Source organism: Watersipora subatra, chromosome 2 (assembly GCF_963576615.1).
Source record: "Watersipora subatra chromosome 2, tzWatSuba1.1, whole genome shotgun sequence".
Taxonomy (NCBI): Eukaryota; Metazoa; Bryozoa; class Gymnolaemata; order Cheilostomatida; family Watersiporidae; genus Watersipora; species Watersipora subatra.
Window position 1 is genome coordinate 28812306 of NC_088709.1, and position 19875 is coordinate 28832180.

At 34.9% G+C, this 19875-nt stretch overlaps 1 protein-coding gene across 1 annotated transcript; it reads left to right on the top strand.

The window, feature by feature from the left end:
* The first annotated feature begins 998 nt into the window (after window positions 1-998).
* Window positions 999-16575, top strand: LOC137387103 (metal cation symporter ZIP8-like). The gene is made up of 14 exons (XM_068073403.1): window positions 999-1211; window positions 3581-3752; window positions 6366-6730; window positions 8948-9050; window positions 9988-10098; window positions 10723-10877; window positions 12187-12358; window positions 12586-12755; window positions 12868-12955; window positions 13239-13309; window positions 13686-13841; window positions 14401-14620; window positions 15089-15276; window positions 15889-16575. The coding sequence occupies exons 1-14, from the start codon at window positions 1035-1037 to the stop codon at window positions 16018-16020; spliced, it is 2280 nt and encodes a 759-aa protein (XP_067929504.1). The 5' UTR covers window positions 999-1034; the 3' UTR covers window positions 16021-16575.
* Window positions 16576-19875: the final 3300 nt, after the last annotated feature.

The window sequence follows — 19875 nt, forward strand, 5'->3', positions numbered from 1 at the left end:
AACAAAGCCCTGCCTTAATCCTCCTCATGCGAACGTCCGATGAAGCACTTATTGCAAGGTAACTCAACACGCGCACCACTCTTAATCCGGATCAATGAAACCAATCGGAACTGAAACTGAAAAAAATTCTCGCCTCATCATATTCTCCTGTCATCTGCTGGTTTGCAAAGCTAAAACTTGGAGTAACTTTAACCGAATAATCATTGTCTCCACGGCTGATGATCTAGTGAAGCTGAATAGCGTCCAGCAGACGCACCAATAGTATTGATCTCCAAACCGCTCATTGACCTGTGCTTACAGCATTGACTACTTCAGACGTAACACAATTATCTGCAATGTATTATTCTTCAAATGTATTTGTTTAGATTATTTAGTGGATTGCAATAGATGTTTGTGAGTAGTAGCAATAACCATTTGGTTGGTAACCTTGTTTGCCATGAGATGCCCTTTAAAAGTTTCATAAGGCGTTTGTTACTTTGTCACATTTAGGGTTCAGACTCACATTGCTTTAACGATTTGTTGGCAGCTGCATTAGCAGGTGTTGTGCTGCCTTATGACAGACTTTCAGAATTTTTCAATTTTAATTCAAATGCGCATTAATGCTTTGGCTAAGCTGCGAAAGTAAAAGTTTTAACACGTTTATTGTAAAAGGTATTTTTAAAAGCCTGTAAGAAAACACATTTTTTCGCTTGTAGAAAACTTCAATCTTCAAAAGCTTGTAGTGGCAAAAGTAGTGGCCGTAGTGGTAGTAGACAGCCACCTACTCATGGATGACAAGTACATCGTTTCTCCGCTCCTGGTGATTAGTTCATAGTTGATCGCATCTAACCGCACGGCCACTAGCTTCACTTACAGCTCATTGGGCACAAGTGCAACCATTCACACCACTCCCGGTGCCAGACATGGCTCCTTCAGCCAATGACAGTTCAGCTAAAACTCAGCAGCGTATATAACAACTGGTTAGAGCCTAAAGTCACTCAGAAGCTTACAATCAATAAACACATTCACTGTTACTAGGATTTGAGGCAGTAGCCATGAGGAAAGTTTATCTTATGCTGGTGTTGCTATACACTATCCAGACATGCACAGGAAAGAGTTTGGAGGACTATACAAGAAACAGCTGGTCGGGTGACGCAATCGAGGAGCTGTTTGATGATTTTGCCCATGTTATTCACTGCGAGTCTGACAATGAAAATATGACCTGCTCTGAGGTAAAGTTTGTTATGTATTAAGGAACCAGAATGAATGAAGAAATGAGAAAAAAATAACTGGGTTTATTTCACAGTTTGTATGATACATGCGTTTATTAATGAATCATTTAAGTCTGGTTTTTATTTTATTAAACACAGACTTGTATTGCATTACATTATATTCCTGGTCAAGTCTATTACACATGCAACAAATAGCACCAATAAGAGAGCTAAAGGCAGACGGTTATAACATGAAGTTGTCTTTAAAATTAGGAATTGATACCGTAGTTACGGGCTGTTTTATCTGTTTTGCGGGCTGAGTTATTAGGTGAACCCAATTAAAAAATTATTGATTAGATATACAAAAAGGATACCATACTGAGTAAAATTTGAATAATATTGGAACAATAAATTTGAAAATAATACTAACTTTGAAATTTTCAACAACTTTATTATTATTCCTATGCAATGCTATTGCAGACTCACACATTCTCTAGCAGTTCAGTTATGATATAATAAATACTTTCATTGTAGTCAGAGAGCATGCATCTTTTGTCAGTATTTCATGTAACACAAGGGTGCAGAGTTCTATGAATAACCCATTGTTTAGCTAGCACCAGGTCTGTTATGTAATAGACGGATACACTCAAAGTTAACTCTTCCTATTCCTTGATCTACACTTGAATAACTTGAATGCCAATGAGGATGACTTAAGATCAACTATAGACAGAAACCATAAAGTAGTCGTGAATTTATTTTAATACGAGATGGTCAAACATGAGTGTTTAACGATTTGGTGTCTGAGCTTCAAAATTCTTTCCGTTATTCTTGCCATTTTACAAATTCTTAGAATAAATTATAGTAAAAAATTTAATGCAGCTTTTTAAATTTAATTCAATTTAATTTAATTTAAAATTTAATGCAGCTAGTTTAAATTTATTGAAAAATTTCAAGTATGTTATTTTGTAGAAGATTTGTATTGAAATCCTTGAACAAAGCAAATTTATATAAACTTGGGCTAAATAGTTGTGATATAGTTTTTTGAATTGATAAATTTATTGGTTTCTCTCGTTTCATAGTTGTAATAACTAAAATATATTCACAGAAATTCTTGGCTTTGCAGGTAAATTATGTTTGTTGTATTTCACGTTGCTGCCATTATTTGATCAACCAATGATAACAGTTTTACTCACATTCAGCTAAATAATTCCACAAACTTAGGCACGAAAAGTATATTTACATAACACAAAATAAACACCTTGATTTGTTTTAGTGTTTAGAACACTAACGGCAATCCTCAAATTTAGGCATTTCCAACTGGAAGTCAATCAATGTCTGTAGGATATTGTTGGTCTTTCACAGTGTTCTGACGTCTGCCTCAGTCAGCCTCTTTTTCATTTGCTTGTCAGCCATTGCAAACAAAAATATTAACCTTTAGATATACCATATTTATTCAGAGGTATGTTGCTGCAGAATGTATACCAAACATGAGATCCCAAGCTAAAACCGCAAGTCTGAAAATGAGCTATTAGGTTCATAGGTATACCGTGAGTGGATTATAGCTGATACCCTTGATCTTAGACCTAGTTCTACTACTAGCGTATGGCATCTTTTGTTTTGGTTGCATCCTTCATCAGTATGTGAAAATCTGTCTGCTGTCATTCGGTACAAACAGAAAATGTGAAAAACACCTGCCGCCTAATGATCACAACACTAATCGTTAATTAGACAGTGGTTAAGTCAGCCAACATTTTAATGCCTCAATACTGTGAGATTTCTGCCTTAAGGGCACTGAATTTGTTTTCTCGGTATGCAAATTGCTTTCATAAACTTTCAACAAGCTGGGTGGACATTTAAGCTGATAACGTGGTAAAAGACAGATATTAATCGAGTCCATACCGTAATCTGAAACACTCCTTGACAGTGATTGGAACTCAATTCCTCACCGCCATTTTAATCATTCGGGGTTGCTAAGCAACTATCAGTGCCGGCGTTTGCTTGGCACCAGATCTTTAGGTTTTCAGCAGGTTTTTAGCTGAAAATACGGCTTCTAGAGACATAGTGCTTATGAATTGCCTTTCAAGTTTTAAGACTAAAGATCTTTCCTACTATAAACCAGAAAGATCTTGCAGTAGCTATCAGAAGAATAACATTAACAACGCTAACATTAACTATGTTAAAATAATAACACAATATAAAACTTTAGTTCTTCACACAGTAGCGGACTAAAATTGCATTCAAATTAAAAGTCAAATTTTTAAACTTAAAATGCATGAAATGCATAAAAAGAACATAGAAATAAAAGAACCTATGCCCACAATCTATTTTTAGACATGTAAGTTTGAATAGCTTTAAAATACTTAATGTTTACTTTCTGAATCTCTTTGCAGTGCCTGAGCATAGATCCGGTATCCGGCTTGCAACACCCTCTAGAAAACCACCAGTTGGCGGTGTACCTGATGAGCCTCTACGTACACAAAGACATCTATTGCCAAAACTCTAACCTTTCTCTAAACTACGAAGAACTCAGTGCTGGCCTTGGAATCGATGCTTCTACTGATGGTAACCATTAAGAATTAGAAGCAACTATTGTACTCAGTGCTTAAAATAACACAAAATACCAACTAAAAGATTGCTTTTTAATTAAAATTAATGGAGTGGGAAGAAAATACCACAAAAATTATAGCTTTTGCTTTTCAGTAGAAGTTTTTTTGAGGTAATTAAAATTTAAACCAAAACAGTCTTCTAAAAGCATGAGAATGCATCTATTTAATGGTTTGCAATGAGTTGAGATCTTTACCAACATACACAGTAAAGTTTCTCACAGAAAAATCAGTTCCTAGGATGATACATTCACAATGCAGCAACATTAGTGTTTGTGCTATACCAGCTTTACTTAAAGGTACAACGACCTTTTCACAGATTCCCTCCACACGCCCATTAAGCCTATCGCCAGGTGGTTATCTGGTCTTCACATGCCTACTTCAAATTTACCGTAGATAAAATTGTTCTATATTTGACATGTGTTGACAAGTGCCTTGTTGAGGGAATACTTTGTTGTTGAGGTGATAATATAATCATTCATTAGAGATTATAAGAAACGTTGCTAGGGACTTATGACATGCCTAGAAAATGCTTGTTGCCTTAGTTTCAGTTAACTGAACAAGATGGGCACTCGCCTATACCCTGGTTAGGGTTAGGAACTGAGCTGGTTTTTAATGAATTTCCTGTAGTGGTTTACCTCTGCCTAGGACTAAAAATGCTCATTCAATTGCTGGTTTTTAGACAGCTAAAAAATTAAACAATATGGCCGCATTTGTAAGAAGTCACGGCTGGTTTGCACTGATTAGCAGTGGCTTTTATAAACCTGAGTTTTATGTGAATTAATTGCGGTCTAAATACATTAACTATACTTTGTTGTTAGTGGCTGCCACTGACTCGGCAGTTTGGTCTAGTTAATGACACTTCACAGACACTATGTTTGCATGATGTCGTTAAATCCACACAGCAAGTTTGGTTAATTAAGATTTTTATCAAGTGTTTCATGCTTGCCAAAAATGGAAATGTCACTTGCGAATAATGTGCGAGGAAATGCTGTCCAAGCTATTCCACTTTAAACATTTTCAACGCATCAGTCATTTCAGTTTCAAAGGTGATGCTCAGCAAGACAGAAGTGCCCTGCTATAGAGACCTTATCTTTTTTAACAAAGTGCCTGCCCTGATCCTCAACACGCGAAAGTCCATGAAAAAATTTATCGCACTGTAATTTAATGTGCGCACAATTCCAATTCTGTACAATCTGCACCATAAAAACATAGTGAGAGATAACAGCATCTAGTCTTTGAGTCAAACAGATTTTTTTGTATCAAGTCGCACCAACTAGATTTGAAGAGTCATTTTTACATTTCTAGAAAACTTAAAGTTCGTCAGTAAGACCATCCCTTCAAGTTGCATCACTTTTTGACTAGCTGTTGCATCGGTTGCCGGGCTAATGCTTTTGAAGGAGAGGTCACTTTGTCAGTTCTGATGTTATCAATAGGAACTCAAGAAATCTTGTTTTTAATGGCACCATAGAGCCTAGGTATTCAATGTCTAATTTTTTCTAATAGGTTTAATAGGTTTGGGCAGCAAATCACAGATAAATAATACGCGGTAACCGGTAAAACAACCCTTTGTCTACTGTTTGTTTTAGCTGTGGCAGCAACAAGCCCTGTGGGTCTACGTGACAATGTTTGGACAAAACCAATCAACAACATAATTACCTGTTTTCTACGTCTAGTGAGGTCATAGCAATAAAATTCTTTATGAGCTAACCTCATACGAACAATTAGCTGGCTTCTTTCACGTGTTGTTTGAGAAAATGTGATTGCTGTTTATCCCTTTCACATACCAAAAGGATATATTCAACACATTTTTTGCCAGCAAAATGCTAAAGTATAAAGGCATGCCATCCTTTGGCACAAACCAGTTGTTAGGCAACCGTTTCATGCCAAAGGAATTGAATGCATTGGAGTTTGAATTTGATTCATTTCCTCCCGAGTAAACTTGGCAAAAACTTTTACTTAGTTTCTTTTATATCCACCGAGCTACGCCATATTTTACTTTTCTTTAAACTCTGCTAATTGTTCACATTTGTGTATTTTTCAGAGGTGGTAAATTTTGCGTAGCTTTCTCTATTTCAACCTCTTCTACGCTAAGCAAGACAAACCTACCTGTAATTATAAACATTCAATGTTCGACTTTATTCTCTTTTGGTTATTACTGAAATCTACGTTTTATCATTTATATCGTTTTACTTGAACGAGGTAATGCGTCAAAAATTGTGATAAGATGTTTGAGTATGTCATCATATCTTTTTATACTACAAAAATAGTTCAGATAGTCGGAAATATAATTTTATTAGGTCGAGAGTTTCTACTAAAGTAAAATTAATGACTCCGACTTAGTGATAATCTTTTAGCTAGCCATAAATAGCTAAGAGCTTACATTATTGGTAAGGAAAACTGCTGACACCTAGAGCTGGGTAAAATTGGCTGAAGCTCATAAAAATGATGTTTGCTAAAGTCTCTAAGTCGTTATAATGAAGTCGAGTAAATATTCAATAAACACTCATTTCTGTAAAAGAATATTTCGGCAAACAAGTTTTTCATGCCCAATATATAACTCTATTTGTAGTTACATTGAAAGCATCACTAAGTGACCTCCTACAAAAGGTGAACAACTCCTACATGAAGCTTGTCGATGAGGAGGATCACCATGACACCGATGAACACATAGCTCATGACTACCATCTTGTGAATAGGAGGAGTGTGGAATCACATTCTGACACTCACAACGACACTGACCATGATCACGATCACGAGCATGATCACGAACATGATCATGAGCATGATCATGAGCCTGACAACGAGCATGATCATGAGCATGACCCTGATCACGAGCATGATCACGAGGCAGATGAAGAAGATGACCATGACCATGACGATGATCATGACCATGATGATGAACACGATCATGACCATGATGACGATCATTTACACGTAAGTGCTGGATTCCTACCAAACAACGTTTATTGCTCCTGTAACCTGATTCTAATATGAAACTAGTGAGGGTGGTATTGTTGCAGTGAGTCATTATTGTGTGGGCAGTCGTAGACTAGTGGTTTAGAAGGCTGACCTATCAGCAACAGATGGGGGTTCAATTCCCAAAAAGGACGCTAGTGATGGCAGGAATGACATCCAACCTAAAGTTGCACTACGCAACTGGGCATGTCACCGGTTGTCCAGGTTCCCTTGCAATCGGACTTAGACATGTCCAACCAAGATCACAAAGCAACTGCTTATGCAAAATTGTCCTTAAACCACCCACATGTCTCTCATGTGCTGTGATATTGGCGAAGCATAATTTCTTCTCAGCTAGCTATATCTTTGTATATAGCTGGCCCACTGATATTCTTGTGATAAATATGGCCTAAATTGACTTCTTCTGTGCGAAAAAAGGAAAATATATCATGTTTGCACAAGTTTGTTTGGGAGTAACTTCACCAAAATCTGTCTTTACATTATTCTGGGTGTCATCTTTTCATTAATCCTATTTGTTTGAAAGTCGTCAGCTGCCAATATTATGTTACTTAATTTTTTCATAAGTTAGGGTTAGAATAATGCACACATAGCTAAAATAGTTTGACTAGCTTCCATAACAGTAGAAATGCAAAGATAAACTTTTATCTTTGCATTTTTACTGTCATTTCTATCTTTGCATTTTATCTTTGCAACATAAACCATTTTGTTGAACAGTGGAAAAATGTGAATTGTTCAATAAAATGATAATTTTCAACTATTTTGTTTATGTTGGAATGTTAAAGTTTTGAATTAAACTTTTTTATTGTCAGTAAAAAGTAAAACTTGAAATTTTCACAATTTCTATACAGCTAAAAATTCTCCAACTTCAGCTTTCCCATGTTGGCTTGTGAGACTTCACATTACAGTCACGTCTCCTGTGCGTGCAACCATATCAGATTAACATCATGGAAAGATTAACAAGTATATTGAATGACTCATATCTCTAACTGAGTATCAATTTTAGCACTATCTTTCACGTACACACATTCTGTTGAATTTCACGGTGTGTTTACTGCTACATAATATTTACTTTTTGTTTGTTCACAATCTTATGCTTTTGAGCTTCTTTATTTTAATATGGAAGACTTTCAGTTTAGAACTCACTGACTAAATATGTAGAACTCACTTTAAACTTTTTGCAGCTTTGAAACGAATAACTGATAACAGCTTATAGGTGTGTGCAGGTGTTCACAAGTGCTTACAAGTGCTTGGGAACCCATGAAGGTCAAATACTAAGAACATGCCTTTGCCATTTCATATTCCTGCAGACATGCTTTAAACAATGGAACCTTTCGTTATTATAAATGCGCAGAAGCAATTTGATATTATATAATTTGTCTACCCCAAATGCCTTGCTTTGCATTTCGAGCTAAAGCAAATAATCTGGCAACGTTTAACTTTTTTACAATACAGATCAATACATATTCTGTGAGGTTATTTTATACTTCTGTTTGTTGTTATCTAAGAAATTGCTATTTTTTATTTGGTAATAGAAGACACTTTGAAATTATATATAAAGGCATAAAGTATGTCTCATTGTTTTGATTTCAGCTAAGCCTCCTCTGCCTTGTGTAATTATTTACTCGGAAATATGATGTTTTTATTGCCATATTTCCCGAAGCATTTTTCATGTTCGTGCGAAGTACTTTTAATCAAAGCCAAAAGCTATGCACATGCTTCAAAATATAAAACTTTAGAGCTTAGTATAGAATTTTTATTTTGTAAATTCTATAACTAATTAGTTGACTGTGGTATTTTACAAATCTTATTTTTATTCAATTGAATTGAATTTGATAAACTTCCAACTTCTATTTAGCGTTGTTGGTGTGAGACAACTTACTCTTGTAGTGTTTTTCTTGTTTACTGTGTTTACTTTGAAAGTATGGCACTTTTTATTGCCAGCTTTTACATGGTTCAAAACTTAAAAAGCTTTATAAATATGTGCTGAGTATTTATTCTGCAAAATTTTACACAATACTAGATTAAAAATGGTGTTTTACCAATAGTATTTTTACCCCCTTAAGTTAAGTTTGATAGAAATTCCAACTTTTATCAAAGTGTACATTATTGGTGTGAAACACTCGCTCATATAAGTATATTCTTGACTGTTATGTATAATAAATGATTCTCTTGTAGTGCTTTGGGCTGGACACATTGCTGCATGAGTTTGAAAACGACAAAAGTGGTAAAACAAGTGCGGAAGTGATGTCATACATGATTATCAATCATCTGCTAGCTGGTAGGTACATTATGACGCTCTGTAAGAATGATGCAACATTTTGACAGAAGCTATCTTAATAAGTTTCTTTTACATTTTCTTGAAGATAATTTGAAGTACCAGAATTTTACTTGAGTTACTTATAACTTATCCTAAGTTCTAAGAATGATTATATAAATAGTTCCAAAGACTTATTCATCATTTTAAAGCATTTTTATTAACACGCTAGCCGTAATTAAAACCCCTTTATTATTATCGTTTTGCCGCATCTCAGCGAGCAAAACACTTTTCTTCATGATTTAAAAAATATTCACTACTATGATATTTAAAATTCAGAACTATTCACTAATGTTCCTAAATTTTAATGACTTCTGTACACAAGTTTTTCATTTGTTTTCATGTTTAGTGCAAGCATTGTATTTTTAACCATACTTTTGCTAGCAATATCCATTTAGGAAATCTACTTGAAAATTGTAAATATGCTTAGTGACTAGGATAGTTACTTCTGATTACAGAAGCAATTTGATATTGTATAATTTGCTTGGCCCAACTATTTTACCTCTGAATAGAAAGTTAAAGCAAGATGCCAAACTTCACATTTTATTAGTCGGTAGAACAATGAAGTTGTTTAAGTTCCTTTTAAGTCTTCGTTTGACGTTATCTAATACCTTTCCAACTAATCTTTACAAACAGAAAACCTTGAAATAACAAATAAAGTTGCAAAGTATGTCTAAGTATTTCAGCTTCACTTGAACTTCTCTCACCTTGTTTCATGATTTATAAAAAGAACCGCGGTAGTTGCTCGCAAAAAGATGGCACTTTTTTAAAGGATTCAGTGGATTACAGAGTGGAGTCAATTTTAAGTTGAACTCACAAATGTGAACTGTTCTACTACTCCTAATTGGCCTGAGGAAGATAAATGTTTATTATGATTTACAGACAAGTTTTTTGTCATTAGGTGACAAGTTAGTAGCTGACTGCCCAATAAGACCTCGACAGCATGACTTCGCAGTAGATATCCTTCACCAACTCGGCGTAGAAAAGAATGCTACTCACATCTCGTATGAAGGTAAGAAAAACATTCCTTATGGTCAGGTTAAGAGCGGTCTTGTCAAAAACACAACCTTAAATACCAAGTTCTTGGCTATTCTTTCTACCTAGGCAAGGTATTGATCTTTTCTTTGAAGTTTGAATTAGTGGTAAAATATTAATAAGAATTAAAAGCTAATCCTACAGTTAATCTTTATTTGTGTGAGTGGAAGACATACGCAGAATACCCTGCGGTTATATAAAAGAGAGTGTGGAATAAAGAATACTAACAACATAAGGTATTAAAACAAGGTAAGCAAGCCACACTTTTTCATCACCAAAGCATCTTTTCTGAACTGAATTGTATACATACTTATTCTTTGCACTTTATTGACACACCTGACGACCTCTCATAGCACAATAGACTGCCTAATCTTTTAATAATCTAAAAATGCATAAGCTGTACTAATATTTTTTAAAGATTGATGAGTATTGCTGATGTTTTTACGGTAGAGAATCTTTATCAAACCATTTAAAAGAAAGTGTTCCCAACCATTACCAAGAATTTATAACAAGATAATTCTAAAGCAAACAGAAACTTTCAGGTTATGACTTTCACCATATTTTACAAACACTTCCTGTATTAAGTTCATTCTGTGAGCAGATCTGGAAAAACTGATAGCGAAGGCTTTGGGTACAAGTGAGGATCACAGTGACCATGACCACGAACATGATGAGCACGGGCACGAGACTGAAAATGCTCGCAGGAAGAGATCTACATATGATCATGAACACGCAGAAGAGGAGCTGGTCGAGAAGGTACTTTCAATTTGCAGCTTGAATTACAAAAGACGAATATCTAAAATCCGCTAAAAAAACTAGCAATACCTTCCATAAAGAATGTCAGGTACGCTGTGCACCAAATTTGGAAACCAGCGTTTGTTACACAAATTTCAAAAGTGTTTCATGTTCATGAGAAGGCTTTTTTCTTAAGCAGAGCTTGATAAATTGATTCATTAGAGTGTGAATCATTATGATTAAGGTCTTCCATAGATTGTCTATATCTACATCTATATATCTACATCTATATATCTATGTATATATAAATCTCAAAGTTTGTCATCATTGTTCGGTGTCTGTCCAGCTATAGCTATTAAAATCTCACAATAAAAAATCCATATCACAAAAGATTTGATCTCAGGACCTTCCTTTTACAAGGCGACAAGTTAAACCATTAAGCTACACAGGATGAATGCATTCATTGGGCGATATGAGTCATTATCTTGGTTAAAATATGCAGAGTGACACTGCCTTACGCGCAACGTCACTAAAGCTTGCTCTCCTTGGCTCTTATTAGTAAGTTTAGCAACACGGATACTAGCTTACTCAAATTAGCCATTGGCAACTACATTACCTCCCAGTGTTCATAAGCTGTTATTTAATAACCGTGCAACGCCGAGCATTGGGCTAGTATCATATAAAGGACAGTTTATGTTGAAGGAGGGATTCAGACACTTGATCTTGTATGCAAAAAAGATGTTCAATTCTTGTTCTAGTGATTAAAGATTGAGCAGATAAAAACTTTTTATGCTAGTATTCATTCCTGGTTGGGTGTATCGCGGTTGCTGAGGTACATTTACCACCTGGCTGCGAGACACTTAACCTGGTTTACAGATATTTTAAATGTCAAGTGGCCTCATCTCATATGGCTTCTGTTTGCACCAAGTAAGAATTCTAGTCAAAGTGTTGAGAAATTGCAGGTGAAAAGGCTACACAATATTCATTCATTAAAACTGTTGCTGTACAAAGCGCAAAATCACATGAAAGTTTCCTGTGAAGGTGAAAAAGGTATTTCCATTTTTAGGCATGACTGGCTAAAAAACAGCTAACTGTGATTCATGATTAATTAGACATTCATGAATTCTGTCCTGCGCTGACACTTGAAGGGTGGAACAGTTCAGTATAAAATTAACAATTCAGAAAAGTTCCTAACACAGTACAGCAATGATAGAACTAAAAAGGCACTAGCAAACTTGTAATATTTGTCCATATTAGAATTGTAAAACTCCACTAGAACCTCTGGTAGTGTCAACAAACAATCTCAAACATTGCAATTTACAACTTTCAGTGTTTGACGGTGGAGGAGATGGCTGGAGCCTTTGGTGTGTCGCATGGAGGTACCGTACCACTAGACACACTGCCTGAGCTGTCTCTTGTCGTTGTACAACAGCTTCTGGGCAGCTACTGCACAAGCTCTGATTCTACCAAAAAGGACTACCCTGGACCCACGCCATTTGAAAGTGAGTTACTGATGACAAGATAAGTCTTTGTGATAAATAGAGGACTGTTTGTCATAAATGTTTTTCAACATAATTGCGTAAAGCACTAATAACAGCAACCTTTTAAATACATCTTGAATGCGAATGTTGGTCTGATAGAGGAGCTTTTGACCAATCCAATACAAACAGACTCCGTATATATGTGCAGAAGACACTGTATAATCTATACGAAATGATATTCTTTGCAGAGTGGGGTGTCAGCACGATATCTGTAGCAATCATTAGTTCTCTGGCTCTAATAGGAGGCCTTCTTTTCCCCTGCCTTAATCACGACTTTGTACAAGATGTCTTAACACTCTTTATTGGACTCGCTATCGGTACAATGGCTGGAGACGCTCTGCTACATCTTATCCCACAGGTTCTTGTTTATACGACTATGTTTAACGCATGCCGTGCCATTACTCTCATTTATCATAAAGTATAATATTTACTATTACTGTTGTACTGTAACAAGCTGCTGCTTGTTTTAGGCTCTTGGACTGCATGACCATGACCATTCAGAAGTTTCTAAAGTAAAAGTGGAAGATCATACGGAGAAAATGCTTGTTGTTATCGGAGGTAAGTGTAGCATTTACAAATCATACATAAAAATTCTAGTTACGTTTCTAGGTCAGTATGACAAAGTTGATAGTTCCATATAACATAGACATCTGCATTTCTATATGAAAATTAGGTGATATTTTGAATATGATCGTAAAAAATGTTTTATATTTTTTTTACAAATTTAAATATATCAAAGCAGATGTAAAAGCAAGAAAAATAGACCTTGTAAATGAATAAGAAATTACCTTTTCTTTGCAAAGATAAAACAACACTTCAGCATTTTGTTTTTCTTTTGTAGCAATCTACATTTTCTTCTTATTTGAGACTATCATGGCAAAGTTTGGTCACAGTCATCTTGGAGGAGACGATGTAAGTGTATTGACAAATTTAGACAAATTATAGATAAACTATTGAATATTTAAGCAGTAGTTGGCTGTTGAAGCAATTTGAAATGCAAACGGGCCAGTAAAGTTCATAACATTAAGATTAAAATATGATATTTGTATCCAGTCGTTTAGTGCAAATAAATACTGACTTATAATTTAACTGAGCCATTCTTTTAAAAAGAGCAGACAACTCTCCTAAAACTATGCAAGGAATTTATTCATAAAATAATTTATGTGATCAAAGCCTAAGCATGTGAAAAAATTAATAATTTTTACATTTTAATCGTGTCCATTACAAATTTATGTTTTCAGTGAGCCATACTACAGGAACACTAAAAAATAATCTTTGTTCATTTCAGGATCATATTCACAGCAAGGAGCATGGCAAGTGCACAGACAAAGGACAAGTTCCTCATGCTGAAACTATGGAAAATATTCATGTTGCTGTGGAAGATATTTCCTTCACCAGCAAGAATATGAACCACACGATTTCTACTACAGAGCTTACCAACTCAGTGAGTGTTTCTATCAGTGATAGAAATAGGACAGCTCTAATAACAGTAATAGGACAACTCCTTGGTTAAATGTTTGCTAACGAATTTGAGCTTCCTTTTATGTCATTTTCAAGTTTTAGGCCTATTTAATAAGAAATAATGTTTGTTTCTCGTAACAGATAAACTTTGAAAAGTTCATTTTGGTGCTAAATATCATTTTTTGTAGTTTTAGCCATGCGATAGACCCTTTGAAAGTTAAAAACCTACCAAAGTTGAAGTGGAACCTGAACATGCAGTTTTACACACAGTTAATGCAATTCGTATGCTCACAACACTGATATAGTATGTTCGTTGATCAATTAAAACAAAATCAATAAAAAAAAGTAACACAATCACTTTTAAAAAATGAGGTCACAATTATATAAAATTTGGTTGCAAATCCTAACATTCTGACATATTTAGAGCTTATAACACTCCTACAAAGTAATTTTGTGTCTCGAATTCAACAATAAAATAAAATAAAAATACTTAATTTTTAGCCTTTTTATATTGAAGTTATAGCATTTTTATATGTTTGCAGAAGGAGTTCGATGAAGAAATTCAGCACAAATCACACAAATCCCACAAATCTCCGGTGAGCTGGCTAAAGCTGCCAACTGTTGCATACATGGTGATGTTTGGTGATGCCCTTCACAACTTTGTTGATGGGTTGGCTCTAGGAGCAGCGTTTGCTGACAGATACGAGACCGGCATTGCTGTATCTATTGCAGTGCTTTGCCACGAGTTGCCCCATGAGTTAGGTAAGCTGTTTTTATAATTATTTTATGTTATTATTGTTACTATGAGATCACCAGAGGTAATATCTGATACCTGATTTCTTAACGTATTTTTTATCAACAGAACGTTTTTCCAGTGTTGTCAGCTTCATTTCAGTTTTATAATGTGTTATTCTTTACAATCAGTGGCTTGTAGTGATTTTTCCATCACCATAAGATGATAATTTCAATTTAATATATTAAGTTAGCAGCCTTCAAGTAGTCTTGTTTTCAATGGCTTTTGTTTTCTTTTTGGCTGCCTTCTAGTATATAAATTTATCGTACAAAATTCAGCATATTTGGCAACCTTGTCTTCCATAGTTGCTTTGAAAGAAATTTTACAGCCTAACAATGTTTGAAAGTAAAGCTCAAAATGCTTGTTGAAATGACAACTCCAACTTTGTGCTAAACAAAACTGTAAATTCTTCAACGAAACCATCTTAAATATTTTAGGTGATTTTGCTGTACTGTTATCTACTGGTTTAACACCAAAAAAAGTACTACTCGCCAACTTCTTCTGTGCCTGCTGCGCTTTTATTGGACTATATATAGGAATCGCTGTCAGCACTGAAGACAGCGTACGACAGTGGATATTTGCTGCCACAGCTGGAATGTTTTTATATGTGTCACTTGTGAACATGGTGAGTAGATTAAATGTATTTATTTGTTCATACATGTATAATCAATAAGGTGCATACAAAATGTTTTAATGGTGGTCTGAAGTTAGATATCTTTTTATCTAAGTTACTAGAAAGTTACCAGGTTCCCTTTTTCGTTGCCCAGTGGCCGAGCTTCCATGAAGTTTCACTTTGTACAATCCAATGGCTGAACTCCATTATAGTTTCTTTTTGTACAATCCAATGACCGAACTCCAATGATTTATTGAATTTGTGTCTGAGCATGGTGTTTAGGTTTAGATTTTCTTTGGAATTGTCACGCCTGAGCCTAAATTTTGTTACAGAAATACAATAGATATACATGTATGTACATGTACATGTACATGTACATGTACACGTACTAGAAAATTCATGCATGTTTAAAAAAGTGGTTCTTACCTCTAATTGGATGAATAATTAGTTAGTTGTAAGCTCATTGAGACATTCGGGCATTATTTTGTAAAATGACTAATTTCAAGGTCACTTTGTGTACTACTACTTGTATTCCTTTACCCAAGGCTACTTCCAATTTTTTTCTTTTTTTCATCAAAACTCGTCTTCTTTCATCTTGTCAAAATCTCTCCTTTATAATTTTAGGTTCCTGAGTTGGCAAAACGGAAATGCAAGTCTAATTGCCGTCTATTCTTTCTGCAGAACACTGGACTTATTCTTGGATTTGGCTGCATGTTGCTCATAGCAGTTTTTGAAGATAAAATCAAATTAACCTAAAATTTAATGTTAGATGTGGACTATGCATTCCTCATTCTGTGGTTCTGTCCAGATAAACCGATGCTATGCAATCCCCACTCATCTCAATGTGACACTGATGGTAGATGTTTTTACTGGTATTACCAGATTTTTTATTTTTTAATCCTATTATAATAGTGTATATACATATATTTTTATAAAATTAAGAGCATATCATTGCAAGAATTGAGTATGACTCAATTTTATAATTGCTTTTTCAATTATGTTTGAGTGACCTTTGAGGGACCTTTGTCCATTAAGTGATTGTTTTGACTTCGGATTTTCTTATAAGACATTTCACTAAATGACCTTGACCTTATATTTTTACTAGATAGTATTGCTTTTCTAAGCTAGTAGTGATCTGTTGTATAAACTACACCACCTACTTTCTTTAAGAGATTTCACATTTTTTAAAACTTGTGTTGAGTGTATACCCGCTTAGAAAAAAATTTCAGTCAATAAGTTTAATATAACTTTGATCCCTAAAGGAAAAAAGTTAACCGTGAATAAAACACTCACAGTCTCATCAACAAATAATTGTAAAAGTTTAGCAGAATATCGTTAAAGCCAAGCAAAATTTTGTGAATTATAATTGGTGAGATTTCCTTTGCTGCTCTGCTATTGGTTGTAGTTACTAGAAGCTAGTAAAGCAAAAACAGGTAGTAGCTTGGGCTGGCTAATATACAGATCAGAACATGAATTAGCTGTTAGTTGGTCAGTCATTGAGTGAGTTAGTAAGTTAACAAAAAGTCAGTCGGTCAGTTAGTCAGTCAGTCATCCTGTCAGGCAGTCAGTCTGTCATTCAGTCAGTCTGTCTGTCTGTCTGTCTGTCTCTCTGTCAGTCAGTCTGTAAGCCAGTCAGTCACTCAGTCTGTCAGTCAGCCAGTCAGGGTGTCAGTTAGTCTGTTAGTCAATGAGTTTGTCAGATGATTAGCTAGTTAATCACTCACTGATCTTCACTCCTTAAATGAAAATCCACTGTGAAAATAAGCCTTTTAGACACTCTCTATTATAGTGCTCTTTGTCATCATATGAGTTGATATCTTACACAGTTTTTAGTAGAAACTTAATGCTTTTAGTAAAAAATTATATAGCGTCCAACAAAACCCAAGTACGAGGGTCAGTTAATAAGTAGTCGGAATTTTATAATAACATTTTATTACAATAAGATAGAGCTTTACATTTTTTTAACTTTTCAACATTGTCTCCTTATTCTATACAAGTGTTCCACCTTCCCACAAAGCTCTCAATTTCTACAAAATAAAATTTTGTCAGCTGGGTTCTAAACCACTTACACACAGCTTTGATGCTGTCTGCATCAGCAGTGAAGTGCTTGCCTCACATATGGTTCTTTAATACTCCAAAAATTAAAATTCTTTAGTGCCAGCGCTGGACTATAAGGAGGGTGTGCTAACGCCTACCAGCTCGGTTCCTCCATTTTGGCTGTTGTACAGGCGGCGGTATGTGGGCGAGCATTGTCCTGGTGGAACACAACACCTTTTGCCTGGAAGCCTATTTTCTTGTTCCTTATGTCTTATTTCAACACAGCTAGGAGCTCACAACATTCTTGATAATTAAAAGTTGAGACGTTTTATCTGTGGTTAAAATCCTAAATAGGAAAGAATCCCCTTTCAGTCTGAGTCTTTTCATGTACACATACGTAAAAGATGACCTAGTATTGTTGAGGCTTGTAAAACTTGTAAAACTCTACCAGAACTTGTGGATATATCGACAAACTGTGGACAAATGTATTGGTTATAATTAGTTGATGTCTCACTACCTTTCGAATAACTGTCCTACATATTGACACATGGTTTAACCAAACACCTGCGCTTTAGTTCTATAATTACTTTCTGTATTAACCTTATGTCCTACATTCTTCCTATCTTTAGTTTGTTGTTCAAATACACCTGAACATGTTGCTAGACTCACTGAACTGCTCAAGAGTTTTACTATAATCTATATATACAAATCACACTGTTTGTCTTTTCGTCAAACTCTGTGTCCGGTTATAGCAATTAAAATATAGCAATGAAAATCTGCGCAGCACCAGATTTGATCTCGGGACTTCCAGATCTAGAACTTAACCATTAAGCTACACAAAATAGGATGGACTCATTAGGTAAATAGTCATTGCATTGGTTAAGATACTGATGCTTAAAGCGCTTGCTTGGGGTTAATAACTAGCCCTGTTGACCATTATGCGTAACGATTGTTAAGCGAACCCAAAACTCCTGTACTGTTTTTGTAATGATTTTAGTAAACACCTAGCTTTTCCGGTAAATTACTCAAATTTATTAGGTAATTATTCTATTACCCGTGCAATGCCACTAGTTAAATACTAAAGTTCAACACAAACGACCTGAAGTATTGCATTACATTTTTAGTGTTTTATACTTCAAACTGCTGAGATCAGCGCAACAGGTAGATGAGTATGTTTACATTAACTTAAACTGGCAGATGGAAGGGGTATCAAGGAGCCCCAAATTGAGAAAAATCTATATATACAATCAAGAACAAGAAAGAACACTAGCTCTTTGATTATGTACTTAAATATCTTGTTCTACCATATATAGCCTAATTATCAACATTACAATGAAATGCTGTTGCAGAACAAGTAAAATGTTCATATATTTTGTTAGCAACTCCTTCCTGATGAGCAAGAGCAGGTGGAAACTCTGGTAAGTCTCATTGGTTGCTAGATCTTTCTATGAACCGTTGAACATCACAGTTCCTGATCTTTGTGAATAGTTATGTGTTAATCATAATAAATAATGACATATTGTAGAACCAACAGATTTAAGAAATGCAATTAATGGCAAAAAACTTTACTGCATTTGCCTGTGATTCATCCTTTGATCAATTGACGCCAAGCAGTGGTAATTCTTTACCATTGAAAGTATGGCTTCATGCCTATCTATAAATTTATGAACACTTATAAGCCTCAACTATTGCTCCTGGTGTACTCAATTTAGCAATAAATGCTACATCACACATTCCTCACAGGGTTACTCACTGGAAATCAAAAATTACTCTAGAATATTACAGATCTGTTCATCTATTCTAGGACTGGTCACATGCTAAACACCTGTTTTACTTGTAACCGCACATAATCATATATCAAGCATTCTTAATTATCTGCAAAAAATAAATAATGATTCTTACCAAATGATGTCATAGCTTAAGTTTTAAAGGTTGACTTGCAACAAAATTCATATTACAGTTATGTGATAACAAAAGGTTCACCATGCCTTACTTTGCTGTGTTGTAGGTGCAAAATATGTGGAAATGTAATTACAAGCTATTAAAAGCTAAAAAACGAACAGTTAATCGCAGCCACATGAGACCGCCGTAGATTGGAATCTCTTTCCAAAATGGCTCAATTGTGATGTAGTTGTACAAAATGGTTTCTGTTTGCACTTTCATGCAACCTCATTCATCGAAATATTTTCACAAATATACTTCACGCATTCAATAAAACCATGTCTATTGTTCTTACGCGTCTGTTTTACTATCATTGTAATGCTGTCACTTTTAGACCTGATATTTTATAACTTACCGTAAAAATTCGTTTAATTTTTTATCCTCAGCTCGAAGGAGTACATATCATTGTCTGATAATCCTGACGAGCCTGTTGGTAACCTGTGATAAGTGCTGCGGAAAGTGCTGCAGAAATTATTTGCGAACTATTGGGTCACATGATCAAATTATTACTAGACGATTAGACCGTTTAATTAAATGATTAGACGATTAGACAATTAGACTGTTTAATATTAATACCATGTTTTCAAAAGTAGCTGTTTTAACAGCAATAAGTATAAAAATTTAGATTTTTTC

What these genes read in the sequence shown, in the direction of transcription:
- LOC137387103 (XM_068073403.1), top strand. Translation starts at nt 1,035, where the DNA reads ATGAGGAAAGTTTATCTTATGCTGGTGTTGCTATACACTATCCAGACA. An exon ending in AATCGATGCTTCTACTGATG is followed by an intron (nt 3,753 to 6,365) that starts GTAACCATTAAG and finishes CTCTATTTGTAG; the next exon opens with TTACATTGAAAGCATCACTA. An exon ending in TATCAATCATCTGCTAGCTG is followed by an intron (nt 9,051 to 9,987) that starts GTAGGTACATTA and finishes TTTTGTCATTAG; the next exon opens with GTGACAAGTTAGTAGCTGAC.